Genomic DNA, 27,056 nt, shown 5'->3' with positions numbered 1-27,056 from the left:
TGAGTTTGTTTATGTAGTGGATAGCATTTATGGATTTCCTTATATTGAACCATCCCTGCATCCCTGGGATGAAGCCTACTTGATCATGGTGGATGATCGTTTTGATGTGTTCTTGGATTCGGTGGGCAAGAATTTTATTTAGTATTTTTGCATCGATATTCATAAGAAAAATTGGCCTGAAATTCTCTTTCTTAGTTGGATCTTTGTGTGGTTTTGGTATCAGCGTAATAGTGGCTTCGAAGAAGGAGTTGGGTAGTGTTCCTTCTGTTTCTATTTGGTGGAAAAGTTTGAAGAGTATTGGTGTTAAGTCTTCTTTGAAAGTCTGATAGAATTCTGCACTGAAACCATCTGGTCCTGGGCTTTTTTTGGTCCGAAGCCTATCTATGACCCCTTCTATTTCTTTAGGAGTTATGGGTCTGTTTAGATGGTCTGTTTGATCCTGGTTTAATTTTGGTAATTGCTATCTGTCTAAGAAAATGTCCATTTCCTCCAGATTCTCCAGTTGTGTTGAGTACAGGTTTTTGTAGTAGGATCTGATGATTTTTTGAATTTCCTCGGTTTCTGTTGTAATAGTTCCGTTTTCATTTCTAATCTTGTTAATTTGGATACTTTCTCTGTGCCCTTTGGTTAGTCTGGCTAAGGGTTTATCTATCTTGTTGATTTTTTCAAAGAACCAGCTTTTGGTCTTGTTGATTCTTTATATGGTTCTCTTGGTTTCTACTTGATTGACTTCAGCCCCGAGTTTGATGATTTCCTGTCTTCTTCTACTCCTGGGTGAATTAGCTTCTTCTTGTTCCAGGGCTTTCAGTTGTTCCGTTAATCTTCTAATGTAAGCTCTCTCGAATTTCGTTTTGGAGGCACTCAAAGCTATGAGTTTTCCTCTTAGCACTGCTTTCATTGTGTCCCATAGATTTGTGTATGTTGTGCCTTCATTTTCGTTAAATTCTAAGAAATCTTTGGTTTCTTTCTTTATTTGTTCCTTGACCAAGGTATCACTGAGTAGAGTATTCAGTTTCCATGTGTATGTGGGCTTTCTCTTGTTTTTACTGTTACTAAAGCCACTTTTACTCCATAGTGATCTGATAGGAGGCATGGGATTAATTCAATCTTCTTATATTTGTTGAGGTCTGTCTTGTGACCAACTATATGATCTATTTTGGAGAAGGTACCATGAGGTGCTGAGAAAAAGGTATATTCTTTTGCTTTGGGATGAAAACTTCTGTATATATCTGTTAACTCCAATTGGTTCAAAGCTTCAATTAGTTTCATTGTCTCCCTGTTTAGTTTGTTTTCCTGATCAGTCCATTGATGAGAGTGGAGTGTTGAAGTCACCCACAATTTTTGTGTTAGGTGCAATATGTACTTTGAGCTTTAGTAAAGTTTCTTTTATGAATGAGGGTGTCCTTGTGTTTGGGGCATATATGTTCAGGATTGAGAGTTCTTCTTGGTGGATTTTTCCTTTGACCAGCAAGTAGTGACCTTTCATGTCTCTTGTGATGACATTAGGTTGGAAGTCAATTTTATATGAAATTAGAATGGCAACTCCAGCTTGTTTCCTGGGACCATTTGCTTGTAAAATTGTCTTCCAGCCTTCTACTCTAAGGTAGTTTTTGTCTTTGACACTGAGGTGTGTTTCCTGTGTGCAGCAAAATGTAGGGTCCTGTTTACGTAACCAGTCTGTTAGTCTATGTCTTTTTATTGGGGAATTGAGTCTATTGATGTTAAGAGATATCAAGGAGTAGTGTTTATTGCTTCCTATCATTTTATATTTTAATTTTATACGTGTGTGTTTATCTTCTTTGGGTTTGATGAAAGAAGCTTAATGTCCTGCTCTTTCCAGGGTATAGTTTCCCTTGTTGTAATGGTGTTTTCCCCCTATTATCCTTTGTAGGGCTGGGTTTGTAGAAAGATATTGTGTAAATTTGGTTTTGTCATGGAATATCTTGGTTTCTCCATCTATAGCAATTGAGAGTTTCGCTTGGTATAGTAGTCTCAGCTGGAATTTGTGTTCTCTTAGAGTCTACATGAGCTCTGCCCAGGATCTTCTAGCTTTCATTGTCTCTGGTGAGAAATCTGGTGTAATTCTGATAGGTCTTCCTTTATATGTTACTTGCCCCTTTTCTCTTACTGACCTAAGTATTCTTTCTTTGTTTAGTACATTTGGGGTTTTGATTATTATGTGACAGGAGGTATTTCTGTTCTGGTCCAGTCTGTTTGGAGTTCTGTAGGCTTCTTGTATATTCATGGGCATCTCTCTCTTTAGGTTAGGGAAGTTTTCTTCCATAATTTTGTTGAAGATATTTGCTGGCCCTTTAAGTTGTAAATCTTCACTCTCATCAATGCCTATAATCCTTAGATTTGGCTTTCTCATTGTGTCCTGGATTTCCTGGATGTTTTGGGTTACAAGCTTTTTGCATTTTGCATTTTCTTTAACTGTTGAGCCCATGGTTTCTATGGTATCTTCGGCATCTGAGATTCTTTCTTCTATCTCTTGTATTCTGTTGTTGATATTTTCGTCTATGATCCCTGATTTCTTCCCAAGGTTTTCTATCTCCAAAGTTGTCTCCCTTTGTGCTTTCTTAGTTGTTTCTACTTCTGTTTTTAGATCCTGGAAGTTTTTACTCAGTTCTGTCATTTGCTTGTTTGTGTTTTCCTCTAATTCTTTAAGAGATTTTTGTGTTTCCTCTTTCATGACTTCTGCCTGTTGATCAAGGTTCTCCTGTATTTCTTTAAGTGATTTTTGCATTTCCTCCTTATTGGCTTTTGTATTCTCCTGAATTTCTTTCAATGATTTTTGTGTTTCCCTTGTAAGGGCTTCTAAGTTTTGATCCATTTTCTTCTGAATTTCTTTAAGTATGTCCTTCATGTGTTCCTGTACCAGCATCATGACCAGTGATTTTAAATCAAAATCTTGTTTTTCTGGTGTGTTGGGGTATCCAGGACTTGCTAATGTTGGAGAATTGGGTTCAGATGCTGCCATAATGCCTTGGTTTCTGTTACTAACATTCCTACATTTGCCTTTAGCCATCTGGTTCTCCCAGGTGTTTGATGGTCTTATTGTCATTGGCTGGTGCTTCAACCTACTGTGGATCTTTAAGGTTATCTCTGCAATACTGGATAACTGGGTTTCTTCTGGCACAGATTACTGATATGCTCCCTTCCTCTTTTGTGCCTTTGGAGCCCTTCTCTGTCTTGCCTCAAGCAATGTTATACTTAGGTTGTCAAGGTTAACCAGGTGTTCTCTGTCTGCTCTATTATGGAGCAAAGATGTTGTGGTGGGGGTCACTCCCTCTGTTGATTCTCACATAGGACACAGGTCCTGCGATGGACTGGCTTGCAGATGAACCACCTATGTGCTTAGTTCCTGAATGCAGGCAGACCCCTGGCAGTTTGCACCACCAGAAATCTAAAGCTCAGGGTGACACGGTACCTAGTGATCCTTTTCTGTCCAGGCAGGCAGAAAATATGGTTGCAGGGCTTCTACCCTTCTGCAGCTCCCTGGGTAGGATACGGGGCCTGAGCCAGGTGGGCTGGTAGACAAATCCGCCTATGTGCTCTGTTCCTGAGTGCAGGCAGACCCCTGGCAATTTGCACCTCCAGAAATCTAAAGCTCAGGGTGATACTGTACCTAGTGATCCTTTTCTGTCCCCGGCAGGCAGCAAATATGGCTGAGGGGCTTCTCTCCTTCCAAGCTCCCTGGGCAGGACACGGGCCCCAAGCCCAGCAGGCTGGCAGACAAAACCCGCCTACATGCTCAGTTCCTGAGTGCAGACAGACCCCTGGCGATTTGCACCACCAGAAATCTAAAGCTCAGGGTGGTACAGTTGCTAGTGATCCTTTTCTGTCCAGGCAGGCAGCAAATATGGTCGCGGGGCTTCTCCCCTTCCACAGCTTCCTGAGCAGGACACCTATTTCTTTTAATTTTAACACTGTAGTCTTTGCCCCAATCCTGGTCCATCCTTCCAATGTTCATAATCATCATCCCATTCCACCTCCTAGCTGTCTTCAAGAGGATGTTCCCTCCACAACCCCTTACCCCTCAACCAGGCCTCCCCACTCTCTTCTGTCTGAAGTATCTCCAGGGTTAGGCACATCTCTCACTGAGGTTAAACCAGGCAGTCCTCTGCTGTATTTATGTCCAGGGCCTCATACTAGCTAGTGTATGCTGCCTCCTTGGTGGATTAGTGTCTGAGATATCTTGGGGTGTAGGTTATTTGAGACTGCTGGTACTCCTATCAGGTCTCTCTCCTCCTCAGCTTCTTTCAGCATTTCCTTAATTCAACCATGGGGGTACCCAACTTTAATCCACTGATTTGGTATAAATATCTGAATCTGTCTCAGTCACCTTCTTGTTGGACCTCTCAGAAGACAGCCATGCTAGGCCCCTATCTGTGAATATACCACATAGCATCAGGCTTTGGAGCTATTCCTTAAGATGGATCTCAAATTGGGCTGGTCACTGTACCTCCTTTCCCTCAGTCACATCTCCATATTTGTTCCTGCAGTACTTTTATACAAGAAAAAATCTAGGTCAGAGTATTTTACCTTGCATGGCAACCCCATCCTTATGTTTAATGCCATGCCTTTCTACTAGAAGTAGACTCTACAAATTTCCTCTCTCTACTGTTGGGCATTCATCTAAGGCTCCTCCTTTTGAGTCCTGGGAGTCTTTGACTTTCCAGGTATCTGGTACATTTTAGAGGGTCACCCCACCTTCTACATCACCCTCCAACCAAGTTTGTATATTTCCATTCATTCTGTTTGTCCTCAGGGCTTCTCTCCTGCTTCGCTCCCTATACCTCCAAGTTTCTCTTTTCTCCTCCACAAACCCTCTCTTATCCAGATCCATCCCTATCTCAGCCCTCCCAAATACATATGATTGCTTTCTTCTCCCTCCCAAGTGGGACTGAAGTATCCTCATTTGGGCAATTCAGCTTGTTAACCTTCTTGAGTTCTGTGGATTGTATTCTGGGTATTCTGTACTTGTTTGGCTAATATCTATTTATTAGTGAATGCATACCATACATGTCCTTTGGGGTCTGAATTACCTCACTCAGAATGATAATTTCTAGTCCCATCCATTGCCTATAAAACTCAGGATGTTCTTATTCTTTTTTTTTTATTTGATATAATTTATTTACATTTCAAATGATTTCCCCTTTTCTAGCCCCCCACTCCCCGAAAGTCCCATAAGGCCCCTTCTCTTCCCCTGTTCTCCCACCCACCCCTTCCCACTTCCCCGTTCTGGTTTTGCCGAATACTGCTTCACTGAGTCTTTCCAGAACCAGGGGCCACTCCTCCTTTCTTCTTGTATCTCATTTGATGTGTGGATTATGTTTTGGGTATTCCAGGTTTCTAGGTTAATATCCACTTATTAGTGAGTGCATACCATGATTCACCTTTTGAGTCTGGGTTACCTCACTTAGTATGATGTTCTCTAGCTCCATCCATTTGCCTAAGAATTTCATGAATTCATTGTTTCTAATGGCTGAATAGTAATCCATTGTGTAGATATACCACATTTTTTGCATCCATTCTTCTGTTGAGGGATACTTGGGTTCTTTCCAACTTCTGGCAATTATAAATAGGGCTGCTATGAACATAGTAGAGCATGTATCCTTATTACATGGTGGGGAATCCTCTGGGTATATGCCCAGGAGTGGTATAGCAGGATCTTCTGGAAGTGAGGTGCCCAGTTTTCAGAGGAACCGCCAGACTGATTTCCAGAGTGGTTGTACCAATTTGCAACCCCACCAGCAGTGGAGGAGTGTTCCTCTTTCTCCACACCCTCTCCAACACCTGCTGTCTCCTGAATTTTTAATCTTAGCCATTCTGACTGGTGTAAGATGAAATCTCAGGGTTGTTTTGATTTGCATTTCCCTGAAGACTAATGAAGTTGAGCATTTTTTAAGATGCTTCTCCGCCATCCGAAGATCTTCAGGTGAGAATTCTTTGTTTAACTCTGTACCCCATTTTTAATAGGGTTGTTCGGTTTTCTGGAGTCTAACTTCTTGAGTTCTTTATATATATTGGATATTAGCCCTCTATCTGATGTAGGATTGGTGAAGATCTTTTCCCAATTTGTTGGTTGCCGATTTGTCCTTTTGATGGTGTCCTTTGCCTTACAGAAACTTTGTAATTTTATGAGGTCCCATTTGTCAATTCTTGCTCTTATAGCATATGCTATTGGTGTTCTGTTCAGAAACTTTCTCCCTGTACTGATGTCCTCAAGGGTCTTCCCCAGTTTCTTTTCTATTAGCTTAAGAGTGTCTGGCTTTATGTGGAGGTCCTTGATCCATTTGGATTTGAGCTTAGTACAAGGAGACAAGGATGGATCAATTCGCATTCTTCTGCATGCTGACCTCCAGTTGAACCAGCACCATTTGTTGAAAAGGCTATCTTTTTTCCATTGGATGTTTTCAGCTTCTTTGTCGAGGATCAAGTGGCCATAGGTGTGTGGGTTCATTTCTGGATCTTCAATCCTGTTCCATTGATCCTCCTGCATGTCACTGTACCAATACCATGCAGTTTTTAACACTATTGCTCTGTAGTATTGCTTGAGGTCAGGGATTCTAATTCCCCCAGATTTTCTTTTGTTGCTGAGGATAGTTTTAGCTATCCTGGGTTTTTTGTTGTTCCAGATGAATTTGATATTTGCTCTTTCTAACTCTGTGAAGAATTGAGTTGAGATTTTGATGGGTATTGCATTGAATCTGTATATTGCTTTTGGCAAAATGGCCATTTTAACTATATTGATTCTACCGATCCATGAGCATGGGAGGTTTTCCCATTTTTTGAGGTCTTCTTCCATTTCCTTCTTCAGAGTTTTGAAGTTCTTGCTGATGGCCCTTCAGCTGGACCAGCCACTGCTGCACTGCTGCCGACGCCGCCGACGCTGCCGACGCCGCCGAACCTGCCCAGATGTTCTTATTCTTAATAACTGAGTACTAGTCTACTGTGTAAATGAACTACATTTTCTGTATCCACTATTCTATTGTGGAACATCTGGGTTGTTTCCAGCTTCTGGCTATCACAGATGAGGCTGATATGAACATAGTAGAGCACATGCACCTGTGGTATGGTGGGGATCTTTTAGGTATATGGCCAAGAGTAGTATGGTTGGGTCTTCAGTAGATCTATTTACAATTTTCTGAGGAACGCCAAGATTGATCTCCAGAATGGTTGAATCAGTTTGCAATTCCACCTGCAACAGAGGTGTTTTTCTTTCTTCACATGCTCACCAACATATGCTGTCACCTGAGTTTTTGATCTTAGCCATTCTGATTCTCAGGTGGAATTTCAGGATCCTTCTGATTTGCATTTTCCTTATGACTAAGGACTTTGAACAAATCCCTAAGTGCTCCTCCACCATTCAAGATTCCTCTGTTGTGAATTGGGTTTAGTTCTATATCCCATTTTATGGGGTTGTTTGTTTTTATGGATGTTAGTTTTTTCATAAAACTTAAACAAAAACAAGTAAAAGATCTGTGTAAAAAGAACTTCAAGTCTCTCAAATAAGAAATCAGAGATCTCAAAAAAGGAGAGATCTCCCATGATTATGGATTTGTAAGATTAACAGTAAAAATGGGTATTCTACCAAAAACAATATTCAGATTCAACACAATCTCCATTAAAAATCTAACACAGTTTGTCAAATACATGGATAGAGCAATTCTCAATTTCATGTGAAAAAAAACAAGAAACAAACAAACAAACAAACAAACAAACAAAAAAACCCAGGATAGCAAAAACAATTCTTAACAATGAAAGAACTTCTGGGGGAATCACAATCCCCGAGCTCAAGATTCACTTCAAAGCAATAGTAATAAAAACTGCATGGTATCAGTACAGACACAGACAGGTTAATTAATGGAATAGAATCGAAGACTAGAAATAAAGCCACACACTTGGGGTCTCTTGATCTTTGACAAGAAATCAAAACTATACAATAGAAAAAAAGAAAGCATCTTTAGCAAATGGTACTGGTCTAACTGTCAATCAGTATGTAGAAATATGAAAATAGATCTACACTTGTCACCTTGCACAAAGTTCAAGTACAAGTATATCAAGGAACACAACATAAAATCAAATACACTGAATCTAATGAAAGAGAACTTGGAAAAGAGCCTCGAATTCATTGGGTGGGAAATTTCCTAAACAGAACTCCAATGTCTCAAGATCTCAGATCAAAAATTAATTAATAGGACCTCATGAAACTGAAAATCTTCTGTATGACAATGGACATAGTAAATAGAACAAATCTACAATCTACATATTGGAAAAATCTTCACTAATCCCACATCCAATGGAAGGCTAATATTCAAAATATATAAATAACTCAACAAAATGTTTTAAGATACTACACTGGTTTACTTTTTCTAAAAGTAAAATATCACATAGTCTCACATCCTATTTATTTTTGCTTTATAGAAGCCAGGGAATTTCATAACAATAAAACAAATCATATACCCAGAGGGAGCAATTAAGACACATTACTGTGATTTGAGGTATGTGTGATTTAAGTTTTGAAACCCAGAAATAAATTCACACACAGTGGCCAAAGCCATACAATGGAAAAATGAAAGCATCTGCAGCAAATAGTGCTGGATTAACTGGATGTCTACATGTAGAAGAATGAAAATAGATCCATACTTATCAACCCTCACAAAACTCAAGTCCAAGTGGATCAATGACTTCAACATAATACAAGACACACTAAATCCCATAGAAGACAAGGTGTGAGATATCCTTGAATGCATTGCTCCAGGAGAAAAGTTCCTGAACAGAACACCAATGGATCAGACTCTAAGATCAACAATTAATAACTGCAATTCATGAAACTGCAAGGCTATTAATAACCCATTAAAACACTATTAATAGGTCACTATTAATAGGACAAATCAGCAAACCACAGATTGTGAAAAATTCTTCAGCAACATTATACCTGACACAGGGCTAATCCAAATTTTACAAAGAACTCAAGAAGTTAGACACCAACAACCAAAATAACCTAATTAAGAACTGGGGTATAGAAGTAAACACAGAATTTTCAACAGAGGCATCTTAAATGGCCAAGAAGCACTTAGAAAAAGGTTCAAAGTTCTTATTCATCAAGTAAATGCAAATCAAAACAACTCTGATGTACCATTTTACACCCATGAGAATGGCTAAGATAAAAACACAGCCAGGGAGTGGTGGCTCATGCCTTTAATCCCAGCACTTGGGAGGCAGAGGCAGGCAGATCTCTGAGTTTGAGTTCATTATGGTCTACAGAGTGAGTTCCAAGACAGCTAGGGCTACACAGAGAAACCCTGTATCAAACACATGCACACACACACACACACACACACACACACACACACACACACACAAAGTGACAGCACATGCTGGGGAGGATGTAGAACCTACATTGTTGCTGGGAGTGAAAATTTGTACAACCACTTTAGAAATCAATTTGGCATATTTTTCCAAAAAACATTGACTAGTTGTCCCTCAAGACTCTGATATGCCACTAATGGGCATATACCCAAAAGATGTTCCAACATTTCACAAAGATAATTGCTCAATTATGTTCATTATACCTTTATTCATATTTGCAGAAACTGGAAACAACCTACATATCCCTCAATTGAAGAGTGGATAAAGAAAATGTGGTAATCTACACAATGGAATCCTATTCAGCCATTAAAACCAAGAAACTATGAATTTTCCAGGCAAATGGATGGAACTTGAACATATCATGTCCATTGAGGTAACCTAGTCCCAAAATGACATCCATGGTGTGAAATCAACTATATGTGGATATTAGCCATAAAATATATGTACCATGTTACACACTGCAGACCCAAAGAAGCTAAAAAAGAAAGAAGGCCCAAGTAAGGAAGTTTTTGTCTCACTTAGAAGGGAAATAAAATAGACATGAGAGATGGAGAGGGGGAACTGGGAGGGAAGGACTATGGGTTTAGCAATGAGGGATTCAGGATCAGGTGTGGGGAAGGAGAGGAGAAATGGTTAGATGACCATGAAAATGAAGGGAAATCTACAACTGATGGGGGTGAGGATCTGGGGCATCTCCAGGTAGATACAAGGCCTGAGAAAAGGGAGGTGCCTATGAATCAATGGGGCCTACCTTAGCCATGACTCACCGATTATGGATATGGAACTTGAAAAGGCATATCCAGACAGGAATCCTGGTGAAGAGATAGAGGCGCTAATCCACCCACAAATAATGCAGGCATGAGGAAGGGAGCAGAGAATGAGGGAATGGCCAATCACCAATCCAATTTGAGACACATCCTATGGGCAACCACCAATTCCTAACATTGTGAATGATATTCTGTTATGCTTTCAGAGAGGAGCCTGTTGTCCGGTGAGAGGATGCATCCAGAAGTTGAATGTGAGAGATACAGATACCCACAGGCAGACAATGTATGGAGCTTGGGGATATTTACAGAAGAATATGAAGAAGGATTGCAGGTTCCAGAGGGGATAGGAACTCCACAAGAAGACCAACAAAAGCCTGGAGAGATGGCTCAGGGGTTAAGAGCACTGACTGCTCTTCCAAAGGTCCTGAGTTCAAATCCCAGGAACCACATGGTGGCTCACAACCATCTGACATGCTCTTCTGGAGTGTCTGAAGAGAGCTACAGTGTATTCATATACAATAATAAATCAATCTTTAAAAAAAAAATAAAGACCAACAAAGCCAATCAACCTGGACCTTTGGGTCTCTCAGAATCTAAACCACCAACCAAGAACTTACATGGGCTGGACCTAGATCTGTCCACGCATATGTAGCAGATGTCCAATTTCACATATATTTGAGTCCTGAACAACTGTGCAATGACAAATGCCGTTTTCTGTCAATGGGATATATTCTACTAGCTAGGCTATGTTCTCTTGTATCAATCACCTAGCAATGCAGAGACATGAGTATAAGGGTAGGGGGAAAAACTAGGGGGGGGGGTCCCCACTCTCACAGAGGAGAAGGGTATGGGCAAAGAATTGTGGGAGGAGGTGATCAGAAGGGAGACAGTGACCTTGAGCAGGATATAAAGTGCATGAGAAAAAAATAAGGCTCCAGGTAAGATAGGATAGGCGGTTCCAAGTACTGAGACATCCCAAGTTTAAGATCTCTGGGACGCATACCACTAGGCAGCTGCCTGTGCTCAGGACCTTGGCAGATCGGCGGTTCGTCTGTGTGCCAGCCTGTCATGGGTCCTGTGCCCTGCAGGGTGGTCTGCATTTGAAGGGGCTCCCCACTGCCCCTTCAAAAAAGAGGAACATTCCTCCACTGCTGGTGGAATTGAACGATGGTACAACTACTCTGGAAATCAGTCTGGTGGTTCCTCAGAAAACAGGGCATGGCACTTTCAGATGACCCTGCTAAACCACTCCTGGGCATATACCCAGAGGATTCCCCAGCATGCAATAAGGACACATGCTCTACTATGTTCATAGCAGCCTTATTTATAATAGCCTGAAGCTGGAAAGAACCCAGATGTCCATCAGTGGAGGAATGGATACAGAAAATGTGGTATATTTACACGATGGAATACTACTCAGCAATTAAAAACAATGAATTCATGAAATTTTTAGGCAAATGGTTGGAACTGGAGAATATCATCCTAAGTGAGGTAACCCAATAGAATGCACATGGAATGCAATCACTGATAAATGGATATTAATTAGCCCAGAAGCTCTGAATACTCAAGACACAATGAGCATAACAAATGATTCCCATGAAGAAGGAAGGAGAGGGCCCTGGTCCTGGAAAGGCTTGATCCAGCATTGTAGGGTTGTACCAGGACAGAGAAATGGGAGGAGATGATTGGGAAATGGTGGAGGGAAGAGGGCTTATGAGACATATGGGGAGGAGGGAACCAGGAAAGGGGAAAGCATTTGGAATGTAAACAAAGAATATAGAAAAAAAAAGAAAATAATCCAATTAAAAAAACTTAAAAAGAAAATGAATATACTGAAGGAAAGCAAATGTGTTGTTTGGCAAGCTCTGCTCCAGGTATTAAAATATTTATGATTACAAAAAAATTTAATTAATTAATTAAATTTTTAAAAAGAACATTTGAAAACTTTTTGATATTAAGACAATTGAACACTACTGACAGCAGAATAAATTATTTTAATAAAGTGAAAAAAGCAACACTTTGTTTCTAATCACATTATTTAATTTTATGCAAAGGATTTATTTACACAGTGTCACTGCTTATTTCAAATTTTGTATTTTTATTAGATTCTTGAGTATGTAAAAGTGCAATGTCACTTTATTTTTATTTTTTATTTTTTTATTTTTTTATTTTTTGGTTTTTCAAGACAGGGTTTGTCTGTATAGCCCTGGCTATCCCAGAACTCACTCTGTAGACCAGGCTGGCCTCAAACTCACAAATCCAACTTCCTCTGCCTCCCAAGTGTTGGGATTATGGGCTTGAGTCACCACTGTCCAGCAACTTTTGTGACTTCTTTTCCTCTTAGGAACCCCCCCCCCAAAAAAAAATCCTTATTCCTAAGAGACCAAGTATTAAGCACTCAGGGATAGGCAGATAGGTTCATAACTCAGGTGATTACAGAGAGTGTTTAATCTGTGTGTGGACAGAACTATATCCACTAACATCTCTTTTCCTGGATCAGGTACAGACATATTTGCTGGTTTTCATATGTTCATTATAAGTTTCTTCATTTTTCTCTTTTTTTTTTCAGTTGTAACAAATATACATATGAAGGCAGGTATGAAACAAGGTATGTCTGCTTTATATACTAAGCATTTTAATGTTTAAGAAAATAATAGGGTGAACAAATGTACTAAGATTGAAAGAGAAGTTGGCAAATTTCATTTAGTACTTTCACATTAGACATGTAATTTTATGTATCTTAAATGTTATAAATATATTAAATGAAATAATTGTTTAAAGTTATATATACTGAGAAATATATCTACAACAATTTATTCAAGTTTTAGAAATTGGTGAGCTAAATAAAATTTTCAGATTTCATATGCATTTATTTTGCTAATCACACTTCAGTTTTACATGTTTATATATATGAACTTTCTGTGTTAATGTAACTATGAACATATCAAATGATAGCTCTCTACTTTCACATATACATGAAATTTACATAGAGTTTTAGTTTGTTAGAGTGAAACAATGGAACAATGAGACATGGACTTTAATTGGAAGAACTTCCCAGGAAATATTAATTATAAACACAGATCAGCTGATTAAAAGTCTTCATGAAAGGCAAAAAGAAATAAGGAGAAAGTAAAGTATTGCAACAATGTCTGGAGACTTAGGAGGGCACAATGCTCAGACACAAACCTGGGTTCTGAAACAATGAACAGCAGCTAGTTTTCTCATTGTCTGTTTACACATGAGATTAGGTGTGCAGAGTGTGAAGCTTCTGCTTTATTACAACTCAGTTGTCAGGTCATCTGTTTTATTGCTCATTTGACCAACTCTGCTAGCAGCACAACTAGCATAAAATGCTGTCTCTGACAGACTCTTGTCTTTATGCTCAGTATTTCTGAACCTAGAAATCTTTTCGTCTGCTTAACCAGAATCTCTCTGCTTATTTAAATGGATCTTAATTCTTAGATCTAAGTCATAGTAAATGTAGCTCTATATTTGAAACCAGAGATCAACTTGAGATGTTTTCAGTAAAGTATATGAATTTCCTTATATAACTTCTGTCATACTAGGAATGTTCCATAGGTTTATAGAATGAAGGAATAAGAATAGTTACTTTCAGTACCCATATTTACTTGTGCTTATTCATTTTAGAGGATATAGTGATGCTTTTCATAAATAAAATATAACAACTCTTATCTGAAGATGCCAGTTTTCTTCATAAGCTGAAAGAAGGAACATGGCCTGTTTTTCTGAAACTATCCACTTCCTAACCTATAAAAGGGTGAGGCACTATTCTCATGGTTGTTTGCATATTGAGTGGATAAATTTGCATGAAAATGTACTCCATATTCTAAAGGGAGCTATGCAGCTACAAGAAATGCTCTAATTTTCCCACTAATGGTCAGTGAGTCAAATAAATTTCTAATAGTTTAATTCATGCACTGGTGAGTTCATCAATTTTTCCTCTGTCAAAAGCAAAGACTAAAAGTCTGACTATGAACACAGAAAAATTATAACTCTCATTTTTTCTTTCTTTATTGAAATCCAGGGTATATCCAGATCCAAAGAATGAAGTTTGAAAACTTCACTGTTTTTACTGATTTTGTCTTGTTAGGACTTTCTTGCAGACAGGATGTGCAACAGGGCCTTTTTGCTTTGTTCTTCCTTGTTTATGGCTTAACTATAATTGCTAATCTAGGGATGGTCATATTGATTAAACTGGACATCAGGCTTCATACACCTATGTACTACTTCCTGAGCAATCTGTCCTTCTGTGACATCTGCTACTCCTCCACTGTTTCTCCCAAGATGCTGGCTGATTTCTTATCTAAAGAGAAGAGGATTGCCTACAATTTATGTGCTGTTCAAATGTATTTTTTCGTGGCCTTTGCAGATGTAGAATGTCTCATGCTAGCTGTCATGGCCTATGATCGTTATGTCGCCATCTGCAAACCCCTGCTCTATACAATTGCAATGTCCAAGAAGGTCTGCATCCAGCTTGTGGCTGTTACCTATGCAGTAGGCTTGGTGGACTCAGCAATCCACACATCCTGTACATTCCGATTGTCCTTCTGCAATTCAAATGTCATCAATCACTTTCTCTGTGACATTCCACCTTTGCTGGCACTCTCCTGCTCAGATACATCCATCAATGAAATACTGCTGTTCACGTTTAGTACCTTCCTGCTAGGGTGCAGCATTGTCAGTGTCCTTCTGTCCTACTGCTACATCATTGCTACCATCTGCAGGATGAACTCTGCTGAGGGCAGACGCAAAGCATTTTCCACATGTGCCTCCCACCTCATGGCTGTGGCCATTTTTCATGGAACTCTGCTTTTCATGTATTTCCGACCCAGCTCAAGTTACTCCATGGACACAGACAAAATGGCCTCTGTTTTCTACACAGTTGTGACTCCTATGTTAAACCCACTGATCTACAGTTTAAGAAATCAGGATGTGAAGGGGGCTCTGAAGAAGGCAATCAATATTAACTTGTGGCCTGGGTGAAATTCTATGTCACATGACAAAATGAATAGAATATTCTGAGACCGTGTTTAAGTGTATTAACATAGATTCCCTTGTGTACAAGTTTTAAAATATTTCCTACTGATAATTGGGTATAATGAAACAACCCTTCCTTCTTATTCTTCATTCTAAACTAATGAACAATAAAGAATCCAGTTTTAGAGTTTTGAAGAGACGGCCCTTAACACCTTTTCCATAGCTCAGCAAATGCTTCACATCTAAAATCCCTCAACTTTTCCTCTAATTTCAATAAAAGGGTCCATAAATAAAGTTAATAATTTCAAAGTTAATGTTGGACAGTAAAAATAAGTTCTTTGTTATTTTGCAATAATCAAGTATATTAAGGTCATCCAATTTATGTCCAGAATATTTCAGTCAATAATTAGCATCTAAATGAATAAACACAAGCAAACAACAGATACCTGCTTTAGACTCTTACCCTGTATTGCTATTATTGTTATGTCATTTAGTTTGTTATTATTATCTTTGGATAAAGGGCTCCCATTAAAAGACAGCTACTGAATAAATAAGGGTGTATACATTTAAAAGTAATATATTGTGGTTAATTATAAATGTTAACAAAACTTTCTTTTCATTTCATTATTGTATATTTTATCTTGAGTTAAATATTTCTTTTGTGTTTGGCCTAGAAATGACTGGGTAAAGGGTAGCTTGGTATCAGTTTCTATTCAGTTGTCTTACTTGCATCAGTAAAGTTCCCAGGATCAGCTATTGTGCATTGCTGCTTATTATTTCCTGCTCTCTCAGAAGGTTGTTGATACTCAGGTGAGGTCATATAAAATCTTAATTGCACAGATAAGGCTAGAGCCTGAGATTGGGCAGTGGAAGGGAAATGTGGAGCTGAAAAGTTTTAGTGAAGAGACAGAGAGAGAGGTGGAGGAAAATAGACAGAGACAGAGAGAAAGACAAGATGGAACTAGAAGGAGAAGATGGAGCTGACCCACGTGGTCTGGAGAAGCCTCAAGTAACTAAGGATTTCATACATGGGCAATAGGCAGTAGGGGGTACATATGCCTAATCTAGGTGTGCAGCTTGTATTTATGTCAACTGAGTTTTGTGTTCTTTGTCTGGACATTTTGGGGTTGAAGATTTATTGTTATAAATCTGTCTGTTATATTACAAGTCTCTGATGTTATCATTCTACAGGGATGCTAGCCACAGGGGATGCTAGTGACTTGGCAACAAACTAGCTTCTGGAACCATCAGGGTGGGTGCCAATGATGGTGCCAAATTTGTTTAGTGTGCATTCATTTTTAAAACTACACACAACCAACAGCAACGCCAGGTTTTCTTGCATCTAAGCTTCTACCTTTCATCTCTGGAGTTCCCTTGTTTTGTTCACACTGAAAACATTTTGTTATACTCTTACCAGTTTTATTTTTGGCACTAACATTTTGGATTACAAACATCTATATCTATAGTTACTGGGTATTTGATGCCCTTTTCTGAGCTCCATAGGCACCTGAAATTTTACACACAAATATTCAATAAAAATGCATATATATATATAATAAAAATAGATATATCTTTAAAATGAATTAAAAATTAAAATTACATTTTTGTCATTCAGATATAATTTTATGATTTCTTTTAAAGTAACTGATTTATTACCTTTATCAGTTGTTGAAACCCAGTGGTTTTGTTGTATTTTTATATTAAATTAATTATTTGATAACTATATACAGGTCTTCAATAGATTTGGTTTGTTCTCTCTGTCCTACATTCTTTGATTTGTTGTATCTCTGTCAACTATTTTCCATCTACACAACTGTCTCTTTCCCAGACTGATATTTTCTTTCTTTGCTTCATTTGGATTCATCAGGGTCATCTGGGTAAACAGTAGGATTTAGGCTATCTGAATCTGGAGGGTCAGCAGTAGGTATATAAGTGAAGGAAAGGATTTCACTGTCTATTAATCTACTCAGAAGAAACAGATCTGCTTTGAGAAGTAGGTCTCTATGAATCCTTATGACCCTTGCCTATCTGATCAGTGTCCATTCCTGTGCAGGCTGAGTGCAGTCATTTCTAACTGTTTTGGATGGTCATTTTGGTGGTTATGGTGATTGTGGTTATTGTCCAGGTGATGACATTTCACTCACACACAACTTCTCTCTTCCAGCTAATATCTCTCATTCTTTTCACTATTTCTTGCACAATATTTTCTGACCCTTGTGCGGATGGTGAAAAAGTCATATTTATGGCTGGCTTTTAATTTTCACTTGAAGAAAAACAAAAAGGGGCTGATTGCCGGTAGCAGCGCAATGCTGCAGCTGCAGGAAACGGTGGACTGGTCACAAGTCCCATGGCACTGCTAGCAGTCTTCGAGGATGAGGGCCCGGGCAGGCAGATGGAGGAGATTAGAGCCCTAGTAGGGCTGGTGGAAGACAGCCGAGATCCAGAGCATGTGGCTGCTAACCGAGGTGGACCATTGAAACAACAAGGAGTGTCTGGTGCTGATCCCTGCCAGGAGCCATACTCACTTACATCTCAATGCCAAGAACTCTCCATACCAGGAGCCATCCCCCCACCTGGCTCTCAATGCCAGGAGACCTCTATACCAGGAGTCATTCTCACTTAGATCTCCATGCCAGGAACTATTCCTACGTAAATCACAAAACTCCCTCCTTTTGAAGTTCATCTGTTGGTAAGTTACTATAGCAACCCCTTTCCACTTTACCTCCTCATGACCCCCCTTTATCATGCCAAAATTCCAGCAACAATAACTAGCCTTACCCAGAAATTATGAAAAACTGTTTCTTAGAAATGATGTCAGCCCCCTGAGATTGTTCCCCCTTTACCCCTCCCAAACCTTATAAGCTTCCCTTTATATTGACTTGTGTAAAAATGAAAATTTGACAGCTTGATCGGGATAAGACTTGCTGTTGGTCTCTCTTTTATGTCTCTGTCCCATCACCTTTCTTTTAGATACCTCCAGGAACCCTGTTGACTGTCCTCTGGGTTGGGATAGATCCCCAACTAATCATTGCTTATCTGCAAATATTACTTCATCAGCCTCAGTGCCAGCAGGTGGTTAGGGTGTCACTCAGAGCGGTGAAACACCATCTCCTGTGGAGAATTTCAGTTTCCTCCAAGTCTCTCAAAGAACAAGAAGGCTGCCCGGTGGTGGCGCACGTCTGTAATCCCAGCACTCTGGGAGTCAGAGGCAGGTGGATTTCTGAGTTCGAGGCCAGCCTGGTCTACAGAGTGAGTTCCAAGACAGCCATGGCTACAGAGAAACCCTGTCTTGAAAAAAAACCAAATCCAAAAAAAAAAAAAAAAAGAAGAACAAGAAGGCTTTGAAGGTCACATTCAGTGAGACCAGCAGAGCTGCCCTTCTTTCATCAAGAGAACAGATGGAATCCCTGGTCTACAAACATGCCCTATGCCACCTTCATAGAACACCGGATGGCTAGAATGGAGTCTTGGTGCCATTTGAAAGCTTCAAGTCTCTCCTAATCCAAGCTGCCAAGAAAGCCCAGAAGGAAAGTCCAGGGCAAACGAATATCGTGCTGGTGCTAGAGTGCCCCCTCCTCATCGAGACCTACCTGGCACTCATGTCCGTCATTAACAATGAGGACAAGCTGGGCTACTCCATAACCGGAGCAAGATAGGCTTCTAGACAGCTGCGCCCAGAGAAACCAGAGAGATGGGAACTCCTTGTGCCACCTCATGCTACCCACTGGCTGGAGGGAGCTAGGGAATTGTCTTGTTATGTGTCTGGTTAGAATAGTCAAGTAGATTATGTATATTAAGTTGGATATTGGACTTCTTGCCAACAAGATCTTACAAAGGCAGATTCAGCAGCCCCTATACCACTGTGTTCCTTTTGTAACTCCATGTTCTTCTTCTAGCATGTGGAGCACAGTGTACCCCTCCACTCGTGCTGTGTAGACTGTTGAATAAAACTGAGTGCAGTGAGAGTCTTCTGCACATACACATATACTAACTCTCCCTGTCAAGTGCTGTATTTTAAAATTCAGCCCATTTTTTTAAAAAAATTAAATACATTAGCAGCCAGCAGACAGATCACAAAGAAAAATAGTCTGCCTAGCAGCTCTGAGTGAACATGCCTTTCTGTAAATATGTTTGACTTATAATCATACTTTATGGCTGGGCAGTGGTGGCACACGCCTATAATTCCAGCACTCTGGGAGGCAGAGGCTGGCAGAGAAACCCTGTCTCTAAAAAACCAAAAATCAATAAAAAACCAAATAAATAAATAAATAAATAAAATTTAAAAAAATAAAAAATAATAATCATACTTCATTAATTAATTCAAGTTCTGTTAATATTGCAATTTCCCTAAGCCCAAAAAGTCACTCTTATAACATAAGCCAGCCCCTTCTGAAAGTCATGGTAGTAGGTTTCTATCATCCTGTCTTCGTTTAAAAGGGACTGAAAAGTTGGGTTTTAAAGGTGCATGCCTATAAACAGACAAGCTTCCTGGAGCTCTCTGAGCATTGCTGAACTTGGACTCGCCAGGCACACACAGCTTGCCACTGTAGCTCTAGCCTTGCAATTGCACGGTAGAGGCTGGTCTGTCTCTTTATACCTCTAGCTATAAGTTAAATGGATTTGCCAGAATGCCACAGCCTGTCCAAGAGAAAGGGTGACCTCAGATGCACCTGTCTTCAGCCTGTACTTTTGTTCTAGTAAAGATATTTAACTCCCCCCCCCAAAAAAAAAACAAAAAGAAAGAAAGAAAAAAGAAAAGGAAAAAAGAAAGGAATGACTGAAATAAAATCTGTATATACTAAATTTAATTAACAGAATTTATGTATATAAATGTATGTATTTCTAGCTAAAACCTGAAAAAGAGATAAAGAAGTAGAAAAAAAATCACCACCACATGATCAACAGAACTAACTCTGTGCAATCATAGTGAACTATGTGTCAAGGAAGAACCTGTTGGTACAATGAGACAGGAAAATGTTGATGATTATAACCCATTAAGGTAGTATCCTTTCCTGGCTGTACCTTCTGTATTTCATAGAGCCTGATCAGCTACCTAGCCAATATCTACCTGCATATTCTATCTCCAATCCAGCTTGTGGATCTCTGCCTGAAGAGCTGAGATATTCCTACTGTACTTGACTCTGTCTTTTCTCTGTGTTAGAACTAAGTATAGCCTGCATCTTAGCTCTCCCTACAGCCACATGACACCTTGCACTGAACTGTTTCTAGGATCTGTTCTTTTGGATTATATCTCAACTCCTTTCAGCTGCAAGAATGTAGGTAATTATTCCCACAGCACCTTATTTATTGCTATGTTTTGTGGCACTATCCTAAAATTGGAGCTTTGATGACACATTTAATAATACAAAACAATAATAACTGTAGTTTGAGAAGAATCTACGTACTTCAGGAAATATTTGCTATTGACTGTACATCATAAAGGAGTTATGTCTCTTCAGTCTCACAATCCATTCCTCTCATTGTTTTTGTAGTACTAGTTGGTTAGTATTAAAGTTAATGTTTATGGACAACTCGTCTACAAATTAGTGTTTTAACAGTAGTAATAGTCACTTTGACCCAAATTTTCAAGCCAGAAAATAATTCAAAGGAATTATTTTGCTTTTAATTATCTTAGAGGGAGACAATAAAAGTGTCCTTTGAGTTCAAAAGATAATGTTTATCCCATAGAGCTGGCACTAATAGGGAATGAGACATACGATGTAAGACCTACAAACTGAACTTTCAAGAACATTATGCATTCTTGTACCCTGAGCCATCTCTCTCGACAACTAGAAAGTATTTTGGGGTGTTATCATGCACTCTAAAATTTAGATGAGGTTTCACAATTTAATTGATCTTTAATACATTATAAGACACAAACTTACACTTTCTCATTGTGATATTACTAGTCCATACTTCAGTATATTTTACAGTGCGATAATAACAGTATGTTGCCAATTTTTGCCAGAACAGTATGTTGCTGGCAAAAATACAAATGTAGACCAATGGAATAAAATAGCATACCTAAACAGGACTACTCGGAATTAGCGTTTGATAACTGGAAAAGGAAGACAAAAATAAATAAATAAATAAACTGGAGAAAAGATAGTATCTTTAACAAACAGCACTGAAAAATTGGCTGACTACCTGCAGAAGAATGAAATTAGACTTGTGTCTATGATTCTGTACAAAATAGATCCCAAAGTGATCACAGATATAAATTGCAAATCTGAAATGCTTAAATTGCTATAAAAAATAAAGTCAGTGCCTTGTAAATTATAGATATAAAAAGAATCTTTTGATGAAAGAATCTTTTGAAGAAGACAGTATTTGTACAGGAATTGGGGCTAAATTGATAAAAATTTGAATCCAAAAACCAAATCATAGAAATCTCAAATCTATTGCATGGAAACAGCCATTAAAGTGATGTGAAGAGTCACAGAGTGGAAGAAAATTTTGTCTACTGTACATAACAGAGGATTAATATCTAGAATATCTAGAGAGAGAGAGAGAGAAAAGAAGAAGGAAGGAAGGAAGGAAGGAAGGAAGGAAGGAAGGAAGGAAGGAAGGAAGGAAGGAAGGAAAAGAAAATGTCAGGAACCAATTAAAAATGGACTGAGTCGCTGGGCAGTGGTGGTGCACACCTGTAATCCCAGCACTTGGAAGGCAGAGGCAGGCAGATTTCTGAGTTCGAGGCCAGCCTGGTCTACAGAGTGAGTTCCTGGACAGACAGGACTACACAGAGAAACCCTGTCTCGAAAAAACAAACGGAAACACACACACACACACACACACACAAGGACCGATTCTTAACAGAATTCTCAATGATATAAAAAGACTAAGAAATAGCATGGAAAACCATCATTTTTTTTTCAATTAAAGGAATGTAAATTATAACATATGCACACTGCTAATCTGCAGACAGAAATATAATAGTTTAAAGGAATTATCATATTTCTTACATCAAAATAGCATAATACATTTGCTTTAAAGAAAATGATATTTCTGGATCCCACACACAATGGAGGAGCTGGCCAGAGGCAGCCAGGGGATGGCAGCCCCTCCTGGCGCAGCAGGGAGGGGGATAGGGGGGTGGGGGGTGGGGGAAGGGAGGAGAACCTGAGCCTTCCACCAGGAGCATGGGGTAGAAGGTGGGGTCCCCCCACACCCACACCCCACACACACCCACACACCCCCAACCCCCAGCCCCCCAGCCCCCCAGTCCCCCAACCCCCAACCCCCCAGCCCCCACCCTCTGTCCTGGTACTCCCCTACAATGCTGGATCAAGCCTTTCCAGGATCAGGACCCTCTCCTTACTTCTTCATGGAAGTCATTTGATATGCTAATTGTGCCTTGGTTATTCATAGCTTCTGGGCTAGTTAATATCCACTTATCAGTGACTGCATTCCATGTGTATTCTTTTGTGATTGGGTTACCTCACTTAGGATGATATTTTCCAGTTCCAACTATTTGCCTACAAATTTCATGAATTCATTGTTTTTAATTGCTGAGTAGTATTCCATTGTGTAAATATAACACATTTTCTGTATCCATTCCTCCATTGAGGGACATCTGGGTTCTTTCCAGCTTCTGGCTATTATAAATAAGGCTGCTATGAACATAGTGGAGCATGTGTCCTTATTGCAAGCTGGGGAATCCTCTGGGTATATGCCCAGGAGCGGTATAGCAGGGTCCTCCAGAAGTGTTACATTCAGTTTTCTGAGGAACTGCCAGACTGATGTCCAGAGTGGTTTTACCATCTTGAAATCCCACCAGCAGTGGAGGAGTGTTCCCCTTTCTCCACATCCTAGCCAACACCTGCTGTCTCCTGAATTTTTAACCTTAGCTATTCTGACTGGTGTGAGGTGAGGAACTGCTTCTCTCCCAGGTCCAAGGTGCAGGCGGCAGCCCCGAAGCTCAGTTGTCTGTGTCCCCAGAGGTCAGATACTAGGGATAGCCCAGTACCTGGGGTCGCCTGTCTCCTCTGGCTGGGGACAAAGATGGTGACTCCGCCTTCTCCACAGGGCAGAGTACCTGTGCCTGGCTGGCCTACAGAGGAACCACTGCTCTCCCTGGTCTTAGGTGCAGGTGGTAGCCCACAGCTTGGTTGTCTGCATCCCCAGAGGTCTTATCAAGGATTGCATTTTTACAAGGAGAAAGGAAAGGTCAAGAGAATTTGAAGGATTTAGTGAGAAGAATAAAGATGTTAGAGTATGCATTAAAACAAGAAAGGGCAAAGTATCACAAATTAAAATATGGCACAGAACTGAACCAAAGTGATTTGAAAATGCCCACCTTTGAATCAGAGGAAACCAAAGATGTGGAGGCTCTTCCAGCACCCCAGAATAGCCAGCTAACATGGAAGCAAGGCAGACAACTATTAAGACAGTATCTTCAGGAAGTAGGATACACAGATACAATATTAGATGTACAATCTCAACAGGTAAGGTCATTACATGGACTGTCTAATTCAGAGCCAAACGGATCTGTAGAATCAAAGAATTTAGAACAGATCTTGAATGGTGGTGAATCTCCTAAGGAAAAATGACAAGAAATCAAAAGGCCCCCTGGTAATGTTCTTGAGACATTCAATTTCTTAGAAAATGCTGATGACAGTGATGATGAAGAAAGTGACATAATAGAGGGTGTGCTGGCTAGTTTCTTGTGTCAACTTGACACAGGCTGGAATTATCACAGAGAAAGGAGCTTCAGTTGGGGAAGTGCCTCCATGAGCTCCAGCTGTGGGGCATTTTCTCAATTAGTGATCAAGTGGGAAGGGCACCTTGTGGGTGGTACCACCTTTGGGCTGGTGTTCTTGGAATCTATAAGAGCAGGTTGAGCAAGCCAGGGGAAGCAAGCCAGTAAGAAACATCCCTCTATGGCCTCTGCATCAGCTCCTGCTTCCTGATCTGCTTGAGTTCCAGTCCTGACTTCCTTTAGTGATGAACTGCAACGAGGAAGTGTCAGCTCAATAAACCCTTTCCTCCCCAACTTGTTTCTTGGTCATGATGTTTGTGCAGGAATAGAAACCCTGACTAAGACAGAGGGCATCCCAGAAGGACAAGACAAGCTTCGGGTTCATAAGCACAAAATAGGTAATGAAGGTTTAGCTGCTGACTTAACTGATGATCCTGATACTGAGGAAGCCCTGAAAGAATTGGACTTTTTAGTAACTGTGGAAGATGGTGAAGGGGCTGATGAAGCACGGAGTTCAGGGGATGGTACAGAGTGGGATAAAGATGATCTCTTCCCCACTGCTGAGATTTGTAATGTAGACCAGGGGCTAATAAGTAAGCTGAAGGAACAGTACCAGAAGGAGCAAAAGAGGAAGAAAGGGGTGAAGACTGAACCAATAACACTTCCATTTGGAGGAGGCAAGTCATTTATTATGGGTTCTGATGATGTCTTGTTAAGTGTACTGGGCCTTGGAGATCTTGCAGACGTGAAGGTAACAAATGATGCAGACTATAGTTATGATTTGCCTGCCAACAGAGATGCCTTTCGAAAGACTTGGAACCCCAAATATACACTATGTAGTCATTTTGATGGAGTGAGAGCATTAGCTTTTCATCCTGTAGAACCTGTGCTTGTCACTGCCTCTGAGGACCACACCCTGAAACTTTGGAACTTGCAAAAGACAGTTCCTGACAAAAAGAGTACCTCTTTAGATGTAGAACCTATCTGCACACTTAGGACCCACATTGGCCCTGTCCTATCATTAGCTATTAGTTCTAATGGAGAACAGTGTTTTAGTGGTGGTATTGATGCAACCATTCAATAGTGGAATATGCCCACTCCTAATGTGGATCCCTATGACACATATGAGTCAAATGCTCTAGCTGGCACTTTAGTTGCTCATACAGACGTAGTCTTGGGTCTTGCCTATAGTGGCATAAAAAAATCAGTTACTCTCTTGTTCAGCAGATGGCACCCTTAGCTTATGGAATCCACAAGAAAAATTGCCATGTATTTGCACTTACAATGGAGTCAAAGAACATGGAACACCTACATTGGTTGACTTTATAGGCTGTGACCCAGCTCATATGGTTACCTCTTTCAACACTGGTAGTGAGGTCGTTTATGATTTAGAAACATCACAGTCATTAGTGATGCTTTCTTTCCTCACAGGTAGATTCTGGTTTCCAATCTAGTTGTAATCACATTATCAGAGTAGTAAGTCACCCTACACTTCCTGTTACAAATAACTGCTCATGAAGACAGACACATCAAGTTTTTTGACAATAAAATGGGTAAAATGATCCATTCTATGGTAGCTCATTTGGATGCTGTTACACGTTTAGCAGTAGATCCCAATGGAATCTGTTTGATGTCTGAAAGCCATGACTGCTCCATTAGATTATGGAATTTGGACAGTAAGACATGTGTACAAATTTAAATAGCTCATAGGAAGAAATTGGATGAGTCAATTTATGATGTTGCTTTCCATTCATCAAAGGCATATATTGCCAGTGCAAGAGCCGATGCTCTTGCCAAAGTATTTGTGTGAACCAACATAGACTCACTTCGTGGAAAACAAAGATTTGCTTGGTCAGAAAGGGGGTCTGCATCACTGCCATCATGGAGTTTACTGATACGACACTACATGTGATCTGCCTGGTGAAAGCTATTGGGGGCAGGCAGAAATTGGGAATCACATCCTAATGTCAGGTTTATTAGTTTATCTATAATTAACTGTATTCTGTGGGATAGCCTTTCCTTCAGTCTCTTCTCATTTTTCTTCCCTCAATTCTTTTACACAGGAACAAATATGGGTCAGAAATTTTGCCTGTGTTTTGGCATACTATCCCTCTACTTGGGGCCTGTTTATATGCTGGATGTGGACTCTTCTCTCTCCCCGCTGTTGGGAATTTTGCCTAAGGTCACTCATGTAGAGTCAGGAAAATCTCTAATGTCCTACGTTTCTGGGCTGTTCAAGAGGATCCTTCCACCTCACCTCCCAAACCCCCAGGCTGTATATTTCCATCCATTCTCCTGGTCCTTTCGGCTTCTCTCCTCCCACCACCACCCCCAACCTGATTCTGTTTCTCTTTACCCCTCCTCCTCCCATTTGCCACCCAGGATCCTCCCTCTCTCTGCCTCCCTGATTGTATTGATTCCCCTTTTAAGTGGGATTGAAGCATCTCCACTTGGACCTGCCTGCTTGTTAATTTCTCATGGTCTGTGAGTTGTTTTGTGGGTATTCTGTATACTTTTTGGCTAATATCCACTTCAGTATACCACACACATAATTTTGGGTCTGGGTTACCTCACTTTGGATGATATTTTCTAGTTCCATCCATTTGTCTGAAAAATTCACATTATCCTTATGTAGTCCATTATGTAAATGAAACACAATTTCTGTATCCATTCTTCAGTTGAGGCTCATCTAAGTTGTTTCCTGCTTCTGAGTGTTACAAATAAGACTGCTAAAAACAAAGTAGACCACTTGTCCTTGTTGTATGGTTAAGAATCTTTTGGTTATATTACTAGGAGTGGTATAGCTAGGTCTTCAAGTAGAACTATTTCCAGTTTTCTAAGGACCTGACTGGTTGATTTCCAGAGTGGTTGGACCACTTTGCCATCCCACCAGTAATGGAGATGTTTTTCTCTTTCTCCACATTCTTGCCAGCATATGCAGTCCTTTGAGCTTTTGATGTTAGCCATTCTAGTTGGTATAAGGTGGAATCTTAGGGTCTTTTTTGACTTGGATTTCCCTGAAGACTAAGCATGTTGAACACTTCATTAAGTACTTCTTGGCCATCCATGATTTCTGTTGAGAATTCTCTGTTTAGCTCTGTACCCCAGGTTTTAATATGGATTTTGGGAAGTTAACTTCTTGCATTTTTAATATATATATTTTAGATATTAACTCTCTATCTGATGTAATGTGAGTGAAGATTTTTTTCCCAATC

The 27,056-nt window shown here is 39.9% G+C and overlaps 1 protein-coding gene and 2 pseudogenes across 1 annotated transcript; all 3 read left to right on the top strand.

Moving 5' to 3' along the window:
• Window positions 1-14,210: 14,210 nt before the first annotated feature.
• On the top strand, window positions 14,211-15,149 carry LOC127685564 (olfactory receptor 5W2-like). The gene has a single exon (XM_052182870.1). It carries the CDS (start codon window positions 14,211-14,213, stop codon window positions 15,147-15,149), a length of 939 nt encoding a protein of 312 aa, XP_052038830.1.
• A 2,300-nt stretch (window positions 15,150-17,449) lies between these two features.
• LOC127684823 (tumor protein p63-regulated gene 1-like protein) lies at window positions 17,450-18,799 on the top strand (annotated as a pseudogene).
• A 3,365-nt stretch (window positions 18,800-22,164) lies between these two features.
• On the top strand, window positions 22,165-25,651 carry LOC127684822 (striatin-3-like; annotated as a pseudogene).
• Window positions 25,652-27,056: the final 1,405 nt, after the last annotated feature.

This window comes from Apodemus sylvaticus, chromosome 5 (genome assembly GCF_947179515.1).
Source record: "Apodemus sylvaticus chromosome 5, mApoSyl1.1, whole genome shotgun sequence".
NCBI classification, from domain to species: domain Eukaryota; kingdom Metazoa; phylum Chordata; class Mammalia; order Rodentia; family Muridae; genus Apodemus; species Apodemus sylvaticus.
This window is presented reverse-complemented; position numbering and strand designations above follow the sequence as displayed.